General features: G+C 44.8%; 1 protein-coding gene across 1 annotated transcript; it reads right to left on the bottom strand.

The window, feature by feature from the left end:
• Positions 1 to 219: 219 nt before the first annotated feature.
• Positions 220 to 10,369, bottom strand: ATP6V1G1 (ATPase, H+ transporting, lysosomal 13kDa, V1 subunit G1). Its single transcript, XM_011950086.1, has 3 exons — positions 10,150 to 10,369; positions 5,554 to 5,654; positions 220 to 1,042 (listed from the first exon to the last, which is right to left on the bottom strand). Exons 1-3 carry the CDS (start codon positions 10,229 to 10,231, stop codon positions 869 to 871), a joined length of 357 nt encoding a protein of 118 aa, XP_011805476.1. The 5' UTR covers positions 10,232 to 10,369; the 3' UTR covers positions 220 to 868.
• Positions 10,370 to 13,351: the final 2,982 nt, after the last annotated feature.

Here is a 13,351-nt window from a genome sequence, read left to right on the forward strand (position 1 = left end):
TTGCTTGCTGTTTTCCAAAACATTTGTTGGGTGAAATCACATGATGCATGTATCACAAACATTTTCGAATTATGTATATAAATGGGTATGTGATATGTGTGCTGTTTGTGCCCTAATGTCCTAAGTGAAATTCTGCAGACCATCTGGGTCAAAGTGCATTATGCATTATCAAAAATGATGAACCATTGGTCATCATGGAGACAAGGAAAAAAATGAACGGGAGAAAAATGCATGACAGAGTCTTTACTTTTAAATGATTACTGATACACCAAGTAATAACATGTAACAAGTTCTTGAATTCTATCATCTAGTAATTTTGATTAAGAGAAACTAAAAGCAGCCCAAATAATTCCACTAGTATTCACTGTTCTAACCATTAGCAAGAATGGACTACATTAAGGCAGGCTGCTGCTTCACACAGGTTACAAAGAACTATTTACTACTTTTTCATAGATAAAGCCCCTGACCTTCAAGAAAGTGTTAGGGAAAAAAAATATTTAATCCCTTCCTTTCTTCAAAGAATAGTTATGTGGTTTTTTTTTTTTAAACTAGATCTAAGAAAGAAAAAGTCAACAGTGATATACATGTTGCTTGAGCCAAAAGGCATATATACCTTGCCAAAAAGACAACATATACCCATTAAATTCCTAAGAAATATGAGGTAAAAAGATGAAATCTTTAGATAATTTGTAAGTCTGTACAAAAAAGCTAGATTTGCTACTGGCCAAAAAGTGGAAGGACCTACTATATAATATATGGAAATAATTTAATGCCATTTCATAAGAATATAACTAGAGCTGTGCTAAAGCTTCATATTCATGAGGGCATCTAAAATGCCACTCCACAGAACAGGTGCTTCTCTCTTCTTCTATCCATTTATGCGGTAGTTTTCATGGATTTCTGGCCGAATGTCACAGACAAAAGCCAAGAGATTATCCAAGACTTCATCCCTGTTCTGCCGGAAGTAGGTCTGGAGGATGGTCATCTTCTCCTGGGTCTCCTTCTCCACTTCAGTGCTGCAACTGCCATGGGATCCCAGTGCCTGGAGATGGGGAGCGATGTAACAGAGGGATTATCAGAACAATGCTCTGGTTGGTCAGGTACCTCTCATAAGCTACTTGCTGACTTTTGGAGAAACCCAGGCTCACCAATCAGTATACTCAGAATGTGACCTTGTGGCTGAAGCACATGTGAGGTATTCCCCGAGTCAACGGGAGCCACATCTACCAAAAGTAAACTGCACAGCATTTCCACTGCTAGGAAATCATTCCAAAGACATGTATTCACATCTCTCCTCTAAGAGTCTGCTATATAGCCTTAACCAAACACAGGAATCAACCTAAAAACTCAGTTTGCTTCTATACAAGAGAACTATTCAGGAATTGCAATGAACTGTAAAATATAAGCAAGATATATAACAGTATCAATGTGGTATGTTTTTGTATCTGTGGTTTTAAATGTGGGGAGATACATGGTTTTAAAAAATTCCTAAATAATAATAAACACAAGCCAGACATGGTGGTGCATGCCTGTAGTCTCAGCTATTCAAGACACTGAAGCAGGAGGATGGTGAGTTGGTGCCCTACCTGAGCAAAATTGCAAGAAGACTCCATCTCCAAACAAAACAAGTAAGAATAATAAACACAAGAAAGATACAATTTAGGAGTAATATACAAGGAGTTTCACCATTATTGGTTAGTGTTTTAGTTCTTAAGTTCAACAGTGGATTCAACAGTGTGTCACATCTGTTCTTGCAAATATAAATATTCTATAAGAATTTAAAAAAGAAACCTGTTAACAGTGACTGGCTCTGAGGAGTACTACAGATCTGAAAGAGAGGAAAACTAATTTCTCATTGCTGCCCCCACCACCACCCCCCCTTTTATTTTATTTTCTTTTGAGACAGAGTCTCGGTCTGTTGCCCACGCTGGAGTGCAGTGGCGCGATCTTGGCTCACTGCAAGTTCCGCCTCCCGGGTTCACGCCATTCTCCTGCCTCAGCCTCCTGAGTAGCTGGGACTACAGGCACCTGCCACCACACCCAGCTAATTTTTTTTTGTATTTTTAGTAGAGACAGGGTTTCACCATGTTAGCCAGGATGGTCTCGATCTCCTGACCTTGTGATCCACCCACCTTGGCCTGCTCCTTTTTATTACCTGAATTTTTATCGTAAACATCTTCTCTCTTTAGTTTCTCTTAGCAATTTCACACACATGAATTTTCTTTTACCTTCTATGGTCTTCACAATACAGCCAGCTTTTTGTTAACTGCTGTGCCTTCTTTACTAGAACTTAACCTACAAGGTTTTGGAAGACCTAACTTTTGTGTCAGACCCTTTTTATTCACCTAATCTGTTCTTGCCACACTATACATATACATATGCTAATAACAACATCCCTTCATATTTGTATAACATTAATTTGCAAAAGATTCTCTCACATTACCTATTCCTCACAACGACCTATAAGGAGGCTATCACTCCATTTTTTTTTTCCCCAAAAAGATGGGATTTCACTATGTTGCCCAGGATGGCCTCAGACTCCAAGCTCAAGAGATCCTCCTGCAGAGCTGGGACCACAGGTGTGCACCATTGTGCCTGACTTTATCACTCCATTTTCTCCTTTTAAGAGATGGAGTCTCACTCTGTTGCCTAGGCTGGAGTGCAGTGGCATGATCTCGGCTCACTGCAATCTCTACCTCCTGGGCTCAAGCCATCCTCCAACCTGAGCCTCCTGAGTAGCTGGAACTACAGGTACGCACCACCTTGCCTGGCTAATTTTTGTATTTTTTGTAGAGGCAGGGTTTCACCATGTTGCCCACGCAGGTCTTGAACTCCTGGGCTCAAACGATCCACCCACCCTGGCCTCCCAAAGTGCTAGGATTACAGGCAGGAGCCACTGTGCCCTTAGGGCTCTTCATTCTATACTATAACTGTTCATATTACAGGAATCTCCTGGGGCATTTCATAACAGCTCAGTTGCTAACTCATACCTTTATGTTCAGAACCCCATTACCTGTTTCTTGAACATAAGCCATATGCCAGGCTCTGCTAAGTTGTCTCAAAAACTAAAGAGGTTACAAATGGAACATTGCTAGAAAGATTCAGAGCTTGGCTGAGCTTGGTAGCTCGCACCTCTAATCCCAGCACTTTGGGAGGCTGAGGCAGGTGGATATCGCCTGAAGTCAGGAGTTCAAGACCAGCCTGCCAACATGGCAAAACCCTGTCTCTACTAAAAAGACAAAAAAAAAATTGCTGGGTGTGGTGGTGGGCGCCTGTAATCCTACTCGGGAGGCTGAGGCAGGAGAATCACTTGAACTTGGGAGGTGGGGGTTGCAGTGAGCCAAGATCACACCATTGCACTCCAGCCTGGGCAACAAGAGTGAAACTCTTGTCTCAAAAAAAAAAAAAAAAAAAGGAATCAGAGCTTGTGCTTTACAGTGCAATACCAGTACCATCTCTATAATCAACTACAGCACAGAATGTAAGAATATGAGGGCACATGGCACATGTCATTGGCACCTCCTAAGCCTGTGCCACAATAAAGAAAAAAGAATGTAAAAATATGAAGACGGGCCAGGTGTGGTGGCTCATGCCTGTAATCCTAGCACTTTGGGAGACCAAGGCACACGAATCACAAGGTCAGGAGTTCAAGACCAACCTGGCCAACATAATGAAACCCCATCTCATCTAAAAATACAAAACTTAGCCAGGCATGTTAGTGCACGCCTGTAGTCTCAGCTACTTGGGAGGCTGAGGCAGGAAAATCATTTGAACCTGGGAGGTGGAGGTTGTAGTGAACCGAGATGACGCCACTGCATTCCAGCCTGGGTGACAGAGCAAGACTCCATCTTGGGAAAAAAAAGTGCTGGGCGTGGTGGCTCACACCTGTCATCCCAGCACTTTGGGAGGCCGGGGCAGGCGGATCACCTGAGGTCGGGCGTTCGAGACAAGCCTGACCAACAAGGAGAAACCCCGTCTCTACTAAAAATACAAACTTAGCCGGATGCACATGCCTGCAATTTCAGTTACTTGGGAGGCTGAGGCGGGAGAATCACTGGAACCCGGGAGGCAGAGGTTGTGGTGAGCCAAGATCATGCCATTGCACTCCAGCCTGGGCAACAAGAGCAAAACTCCATCTCAAAAAAAAAGAAGAGGATAAGATGATGGCTGCCCTGACACACAAGAGTATTTCTACATTGTTTTATGAGCAATCTGACAATTTACAGCACCTATCAGCCCCAGTACAGGAATCAAAGAAACACTGTTTTATTTGTATTTATCTTGTTTTTTTTTGTAGAGACACGGTCTGGTTTATTGCCCAGGCTGGTTTTGAACTTGTGGCTTCAAAGTAATACTCCCACCTCAGCCTCCCAAAGTGTGGGATTACAGGTGTGAGTCACTGTGCCAAGTTTTAATGGCACTGTAAATTGCCACGAACAAAGATGATCCAGCTTGGGAGGTAGAGATGTGAGGATCACTTGAGGCCAGGAGTTCGAGACCAGTCAAGGCAACACAGCAAGACCCTATCTCTACAAAAACAAAAAAAATTAGCTGAGCATGATGGATCATGCGTGTCTAGTCCTAGCTACTCAGAAGGCTGGGCAGTGGAGGATGGCTTAAGCCTAGGAGCTCCAGGCTAAAGTGAGCTATGATCACACCACTGCACTACAGCCACTGAATGACAGAGTGTGACTCTGTCTCTTAAAAAGAAAAAATTAAAAATTGATCAAAATTTTTGCTACTCAATGCAAGGAGAGAGGTATGTGCCTTTAATCACTGGACTTGGGCCTGGAAGTGTGTATGCTGGAACTACTAGAGGCCACAATGTACAACTTGAGAATGATATAAAGCCAAACACAGAGGTGAGAGAAAGTCCTGAGCATATTATTTAAGCTCTTGGGTTTTTAATTATATAGGCCATTACATTCCATTTAGAATCAGTTTTAATTATATTTTGTTACCTGCACCCAAGAGTCCTGATAGTTCCTTTTCTCTGTGAAGCCCTCCTCTGTCCTTTCCCCTTTCCACAATTGTCCCTGCCTCCTCTGTACTCTCTGTTTTTGTACTATTATTGTATGCACCATAGTATAGCCTGTATCACTGGTAAATGTCTGCACTATATATACTATACTAAAGTGGGGCTCCATTTGATTTGTTTACAACCGTCACAGCACTTTTCAGTTGTAGCTCTGCATGATTTGCACTGTATTACTGAGTCTCCCTGGCCACCAGATGGTAAGCTACACTCCAGGAGGGAAGGGACCATGTCTCTTCCTAGTCACAGCTGATTCCTAGCATCTAGCACGGTACCTGACGCATGTTAACTGCTTAACAGATATGTGTTAAATGAGTGAATAAATGAAAATTAGGACTCAATATGAGTGGAAAACCTGATCATCCTAAGAGACAGATGCCTAAGCAGTCAATAAAACACATGACTACCACATTTTCAAAATTCGACCAGGATCTCTGAGCTATGCTGGCTATTTTGAAAGCCTTGGTGGGACGGGGGATTAGGAGACGAAACGGTAACAAAAACAAATGGTGCCCCACCGCAGCTTCCTTGGCCTTGAATTCCTTCTCCCTCTGCAGGCGGTACTGTTCAATTTCAGCCTGAGCTTCTTCTTTGGCCTGCTTCAGCCTCCGGTTCTTTCCTGTTTTCAAAGGAGAGAGCTATATCAGGAAGTGGTTAAAAGTAGAAAAGCAAGCAGAGACTCAGATGGTATATTATAACAATAAACCAAGAATAAATTATGACACAGTCTGAAGAGATGTGCATGGGAAAGAGGGAATGCAGAGCTAACAAACAGTACAGGTTCCTCCCTCCTATAGGCTGTACTTAACTAGCAAGTGACAAGACAAAAATGAATACCTTCTATAACTACAGCCCATTAAAAACGTTGTAGAATGTGTCAGAATATTCTCTCAATCTCAACTATTAAGAACGAACATAAAATGAGTAACATTAACCACCTAGGGAACTCTTCTCCAGAAGTAAACACATAAGTATGCTGCTGATTAAAGCTGCAACCCTACTTAGATGCTTAGCAAGAAGCCTAATAAGCTCCCAAGGACATCAACCTATAATGTAACTAATGAACCAGATGATGTAACATTGGAAACTAAAAGCAGTGCCTGTCACAAGGAAGTAATGATAGTGGTGACTTGCCAAGGAATGCTGAATGAGGAACACTGTACAGTCAGACTGCACAAGCAGCTGAGAGAAGGGGAGACACAGGTATTTTGGTTTCTAGAAGTGAGTGGCTTAACATACAGCTGGAAAAAATCTCTAGGTTTGGTCAGAGCCTACACGAAAACAGACCACAAGGACAGCCAACATATACCCTCTGCTTTGAGTCTCCACTCACCCCCCCCCAAAAAAAAGGGGGGGGTTTCTAGACCATCAACCTATTTATTTAATTCAGAGCAAAAGACATCCTGCATCTAAAATTAAGCTTTGTTATATATCATTGTATATCAACTGTCTAGAGCCCGTGTGGATAAATGAAAATAACTTAACCTTCCACCTCCTGATTAAGAACTTTGGACCTGTAATGAAGTGACCCATGACATCAACATTCCCTGACGCTAGTCTGAAACAATTAACAGGTCTCTCTCTAAGCACTCCAAGGACTATTTCTGCAAGTCCACGTTCACTCCAGTATAATTTCTGGCCTATTACTGTCTGCTTCGGCCACCTGTACCCCAATCCTTCACATGTATCCTCCCATCAGCTATAATGGGCTATATTTCAAAGCTAAAGATATTTTTGAAACCAACAATCTACAAAAAACACTCATGGCCCAAACATTATGCAGTAGCTCCACAAGACATCACTCCCAACTCCCATGGCTCCCTGCATTTATAACTCAAGATAATACCATTTACTGCCTTTGGCAAACATCTTCAACATTCAATTTTGATAGGGGCCTCTAAAAATCAAAAATATTTAAACAGAAAATCGTATTTCTCTTAAATCTTGTTTTTCTTGGGCCTTACATATGGGAGCCAGTGTTTTGTTTCACTCCAGCGAAATATGCCATTAACACAAACTTTTTAAAAATTTTAAGGTCCAGGCCAGGCGTGTTGGCTCACGCCTATAATCCCAGCACTTCAGGAGGCCAAGATGGGCGGATCACAAGGTCAGGAGTTCAAGACCAGTCTGGCCAATATGGTGAAACCCATCTCTACTAAAAACACAAAAACTAGCTGGGCGTGGTGGCGGGCGCCTGTAGTCCCAGCTACTCGGGAGCCTGAGGCAGAAGAATGACTTGAACCCAGGAGGCAGAGGTTGCAGTCAGCTGACACCACTGCCCTCCAGCCTGGGGGCAGCAGAGCGAGACTTCGTCTCAAAAAAATAAAAATAAATAAATAAATAAATTTAAGGTCTAACGCAATGATTTCATTAAAAAATTGGATGGGACCATTTTATATACTGCCTCGTCCCAACTCTTAACTGGGCAAGTCAACCGTAATTATAAATCAAGAAAGGCAATTTTTCAAACTGCAGTTCTTCCGAATACCTCTGTTCCTAACTATTATCAATTCTGAGACAGGACAGGCGCAGCGACTCATATCTGTAATCCCAGCACTTTGGGAGGCCGAGAGTTTGAGATGAACCCGGCCAACGTGGTAAAACCCTGTCTCTACTAAAATACAAAAATGTATTTTGTATTTATTTAGGTACTGATTAATTTATAAGTTTTTGTATTTTAGTAGAGACAGGCATGATGGCAGGCACCTGTAATCCCAGCTACTTGGGAGCCTGAGGCACAAAATCTCTTGATCTCAGGAGGTGGAGGTTGGAGTGAGCCAAGATGGTGCCACTGCACTCCAGCCTGAGTGACAGAATGAGATTGTCTTCAAAAAAAAAAAAAAAATTGAGACGTATGTTAGCCGTAAACTAATACTTTTTTTGGGGGGGGGAGGGGGGACACGGCGTCTCCCTCTGTTCCCCAGGGTGGAGTACAGTGGCATGATCTCAGCTCACTGCAACCTCTGCCACCTGGGTTCAAGCGTTTCTCCTGTCTCAGCCTCCCAAGTAGCTAGGACTACACGCGCACACCACCACGCCCAGCTAATTTTTGTATTTTTAGTAGACACGGAGTTTCTCCATATTGCCCAGGCTGGTCACAAACTCTCGACCTCAGGTGATATACCCGCATAGGTCTCCCAAAGTGCTGGGATTACAGGTGTGAGCCACCACGCCCAGCCAAACTAATACTTTTTAAAACAAATTCACAGCTACCTGAGATTTACAAAACCCTGCACCAGGCTTAACAGGATAAAGGTATAAAACATAAATCCTACCTGGCCAGGGTACTCAGAATTATTCTTACAATATTCCAAGCATTTTTTTCTGTACTTCCCCAATCTATTCTCCTATCCCTCCCGACAGATACAACTTCTGTTACTGATGAGCCATCAGAACACAAACTCTGAGAAGTCATTCTGGAAATACTCTATCAAGAGCATGACTGGAAATATTCTGGGAAGAACAAAGAACTTTCCAGTCACCGGAGCAAGAACAAAAGGCTTCCTCCCATTCCCAACACCCTCAAAGAAAGCTTTCCAAGCACCACACAACCCCTAATTGCACAAGTAGAAGAGACATGCTTGCAATCTAGTTGGATGTCAGACAGAATAACTCCTATACTAGGAGAAACACCAAGGAATTACTAAGATCAGTATCTCAGCCTTGCATGGAAAAAGAGGCGAGTCCCAACTATGTTGCTTCCCAGGGTATGGACAAATCATTTGAGCCTCATTTTTACCATCTGTAAAATAGGGAAAGAAGCATCTTTCTCACCAGATGGGAAACTGGATACATAAAGTTAAATGAGACATAGTTTCTGTTCTCCAGAAGCTTAGTCGAGTGACTGAGCCATATAAACAAACAGGTTATCGCACGGCAGTGGCAGAAATCAGCACTTGGGAGGGACTCCAAGCCTAATCCGGGTGAGAAGCATGAGTCAGGAAAGGCTTCCCCAAAGAAGTGCTTCCTAAATTTTCAGGTCTGATGGAAGACTAAGGGGCAGAGAACAAAGGAGAGGAGAATTGGAAAAGGCTTCTCCCATCAGAGGAAACAGCGTGTGCAAAGACCTGCAGATGAAAGAAATCATGGTGCTTCTAAGGGACCACAAGGATTCAGTATGGCTGGAGGAAAGGACCAAGCCTGACCCACAGGAGCCTCCCCAACTTCATTAAGGAATTTGAGCTTTGTTCTGCAGGCACTAAACGTCTGACTGCAAAGGCGGTAGGAAAATCATATCTGCATTTATTTATTTATTTTGTTCCTTGCCAGCAGGAAGTCACATCTTTGCATTTTAGAAGGACGACTGACTGCAGACAGAATGGATTGACTGGAGGGAACTAGAACGGGTTCCTCCACTCCCCAGTCTAGATTAAACTCACCTGTTTAAATTCTTTAGCAACCTTACATTTCTCCACTCCAGCCCTCATCTCTCCTGCAGTTAATTAAGCGATCCAATACCTGCTTCCTTCACTGCGACACTGAATGCCACGTTAGGGGAGACAACTGATGCACTGGGCGCTGCGCTTGCCACATATTACACAGAAACACAGACACCTCCCCTCACCCCCCACCCCCACACACACACCAATCAACGATTTAGACAGTTACAGTACCTTTAGAGAAACTGGTGTCCTGGACTAAGACGCTGGTAGTAGACATGGGGGAGAAAGTGAAAGATACTCAAGCCTTGGCGACTGACTAAAGGTGGCAAACGAGGGAGGGAGAAGAGGCAAGTAGGACTCCAGATTTCTAGACCAAGCCACCGTGTGGATGCTGGCTCCATTCACCGAAACTGACCACCCCAAAGCAGTTAAGTGGGAGAGGGGAAGAACAAAGAGCTCCGTTTGGAGAGCCCACTTCACAAGCCTCCAGGCCCCAAGGCCGGTAACCCATTACTGTTTCCACGCCCAATTTACCATCTCACATCGTGGCTTCCAGGCGATTCGCAAGCCTTCCAGAGCCTCAGCTCCTCAGAGCTTCGAAACACACAACCTGCCGCGACTACACCCAAGGCCGCACCCCGCAGTTTTTCGGGCCTAATCTACCCACCACCTGCGGCCCAGCGGTCTTCCTTCGACTCGCGCCACGCTGGGCAGCCCCACCCTAAAACTCACTTTTTCGGGCCTCGGACACCTTCTCGGCTGCCCGCTTCTCCGCCTGCAGCAGCTGCTGAATCCCCTGCGACTGACTAGCCATGGCGGCAGCGATTCTGAGACCCAGGCAAGCCGCCTAAATCACCTCGAAGGCCCCTTGGGTCAGCTGACACAGCCGCCCACCAACTGCGCCTGCTCCTCGCGCCTGCGCTTCGCCCCTCCCCCGTTGTCACGTGACCGCGCAGCGTAGCATCAGCTGACCGCTCTTGGACTTCTGTGATTAGCAAGAGATGGGGCGGGGCGGAGGAGACAGGAGCGGAGCGCCTGGACTGCGCCTGCGCAGGGTCTCCACTCTCCTCCCCTCTCCCCTCTCCGCTCTCGGGCGTCTTTTGATGGCTGCGGGGTCATTGGTTCACTCAGTGTAGCCGCCTTGCCACGTCGTTATTGCTATAGTCCCTCAGTTTGCAGTATGCTCACATTAACGTTAAGAGAGAAGGGGCCAAGTCAAATCACTTTCCTCCTACTCTCCACACTGCTCACTCCCTCCCTTTCTGGGACTTTCTTTGGCGCTCAAAATTTTATCGGGGGGTAGTTTAGAAAGATTCTTGCCAGTTCCGGGGATAGAGTCTTGGGTTGCCAATTAGGAGACTTGGGATCAAGTCTGCCGCTTACCTGTGTGATTTTGGACAGGTCGCTATCCTTTTCTGAACCCGAGTTCAGGAATGGACTGGACTGTTTGCCATAAATATTTGATGAAAGCGTGCTGTGATCCTAGACCACTGTTGATATTGAGGACATAGCAGAGAGCAGGTCCCGGCGGAGCTCACAGTTTATGGACACAGACAGGTTAATTAAAATAAATGGACAATTACAAACTGTGATAAAGTCATGAAGGAAAAATGCAGGGTGCCGTAAGAAGGAAACTTTAGTAACGGGAGAGAGATGTGGAGGTGTCTCTGAATGCTGTACCAAGGAAGTGGTGTTTGAGATAAGATCTGAAGGCCAGGCGCAGTGGCTCACGAACCTGTAATCCCAGTACTTTGGGAGGCCGAGGTGGGCGGATCACTTCAGGTGAGGAGTTCGAGACCAGCCTGGCCGGCGTGGTGAAACCCCGTCTTTACTAAAAATACAAAAACTAGCTGGGCATGGTGGTACGCGACTGTAATTGCAGTTAGTCGGTAGGCTGAGGCATGAGAATCACTTGAACCCGGGAGGTGGAGGCTGCAGTGAGTCGAGGTCATGACACTGCACTGCAGCCACCGTGACAGAGCAAGACTCTGTCTCTAAAAAATTAAAATAGGCCAGTCGTGGTGGCTCACGCCTATAATCCCAGCACTTTGAAAGGCTGAGGCCAGCGGATCACGAAGTCAGAAATTTGAGACCAGCCTGACCAACATGGTGAAACCTCATATCTACTGAAAATCCGGGCGTGACGGCGCACGCCTGTAATTCCAGTTACTCAGGAGGCTGAGGTAGGAGAATCGCCTGAACCCGGGAGCTGAGGTTGCAGTAAGCCGAGATCGCACCACTACACTCCAGCCTGGGCGACAGAGCAAGACTCTCCATAAAAAAAAAAAAAAAATTAAAATTACTTTTTAAAAAATAAAATAAGATCTGAAGAATAAGAAGTTACCCGGAAAACATAGTGGGGGATGCAGGCGGTGGGAGATGATTAGGGAAAAGGGCCAGCGTGTGCGGAGTTGGGGAGGGGGTCAACTTGGCACGGAGACATCTCCGCATCCACCGTGAATAGGGAAATACGAAGCCAGAGTTTGAGTTTACAATATGACAGGCCCTTGTCATTGCTTCACTCACTCCTCGCTGTTACTAATTCCATTTTATATTGGCCAAACTGAAGCTCAGAGAGTCCCAAAGTCTCTGAGCCAAAAATCATGCCCCTGTTAACACACAGACAGGATATTTGAATCCGGTCAGGGCTGCAGAGTAAAACCTCTGAGCTACTGCTCTTCTTCAGGAATCTTGTGGGCTGAGGAAAGGACCAGGTGACCTCTTAGAGTCCAGGGAGTGCTGAGAACATAAAATAATGCCAGAATTTTTCTTGATAGAAAGATTCTGCACTCCAGGAGCTGGATTCATGGCTCAGGACATTTTCATTTGATTGACGTAGCAGTGGGGTTGGAAAGAAGGTACAGAAATTCTGTTCTGTTCTGATGTGAGAAACAGGACCGGAAAGATGTTTTGAAGATAAAACAGAATAGGGCACATGGGCCCCCATGTCTCCTGGGGGTTACTATACCCCCAGTTATACTATACCTGGGAGTTACTATATTCCTTAAATGATAAATTACACTAATCCTTGCCTCTTTTACACATAAGATAACATCTGACAGAGTCAGTCATTATACTTCCGCAAATGTACCTTTTTTTTTTTTTTTTTTTTGAGATGAGTCTCACTCTGTAGCCCAGGCTGGAGTGCAGTGGTGCAATCTCGGCTCACTGCAACCTCCACCTCCTGGGTTCAAGCGATTATCCTACTCAGCCTCCTGTAGCTAGGACTACACGCGCACACCACCACGCCCAGCTAATTTTTGTATTTTTAGTAGACACGGAGTTTCTCCATATTGCCCAGGCTGGTCACAAACTCTCGACCTCAGGTGATATACCCGCATAGGTCTCCCAAAGTGCTGGGATTACAGGTGTGAGCCACCACGCCCAGCCAAACTAATACTTTTTAAAACAAATTCACAGCTACCTGAGATTTACAAAACCCTGCACCAGGCTTAACAGGATAAAGGTATAAAACATAAATCCTACCTGGCCAGGGTACTCAGAATTATTCTTACAATATTCCAAGCATTTTTTTCTGTACTTCCCCAATCTATTCTCCTATCCCTCCCGACAGATACAACTTCTGTTACTGATGAGCCATCAGAACACAAACTCTGAGAAGTCATTCTGGAAATACTCTATCAAGAGCATGACTGGAAATATTCTGGGAAGAACAAAGAACTTTCCAGTCACCGGAGCAAGAACAAAAGGCTTCCTCCCATTCCCAACACCCTCAAAGAAAGCTTTCCAAGCACCACACAACCCCTAATTGCACAAGTAGAAGAGACATGCTTGCAATCTAGTTGGATGTCAGACAGAATAACTCCTATACTAGGAGAAACACCAAGGAATTACTAAGATCAGTATCTCAGCCTTGCATGGAAAAAGAGGCGAGTCCCAACTATGTTGCTTCCCAGGGTATGGACAAATCATT

This window comes from Colobus angolensis, unplaced genomic scaffold (genome assembly GCF_000951035.1).
Source record: "Colobus angolensis palliatus isolate OR3802 unplaced genomic scaffold, Cang.pa_1.0 Scaffold301, whole genome shotgun sequence".
NCBI classification, from domain to species: domain Eukaryota; kingdom Metazoa; phylum Chordata; class Mammalia; order Primates; family Cercopithecidae; genus Colobus; species Colobus angolensis.

Coding starts and splice junctions, on each gene's coding strand:
- ATP6V1G1 (XM_011950086.1), bottom strand. CDS start 10,231: ATGGCTAGTCAGTCGCAGGGGATTCAGCAGCTGCTGCAGGCGGAGAAG. Junction 5,655..10,149: donor GGTGTCCGAGGCCCGAAAAA/GTGAGTTTTAGG, acceptor CTTTGAAAACAG/GAAAGAACCGGAGGCTGAAG. Junction 1,043..5,553: donor TCAAGGCCAAGGAAGCTGCG/GTGGGGCACCAT, acceptor CCCCATCTCCAG/GCACTGGGATCCCATGGCAG.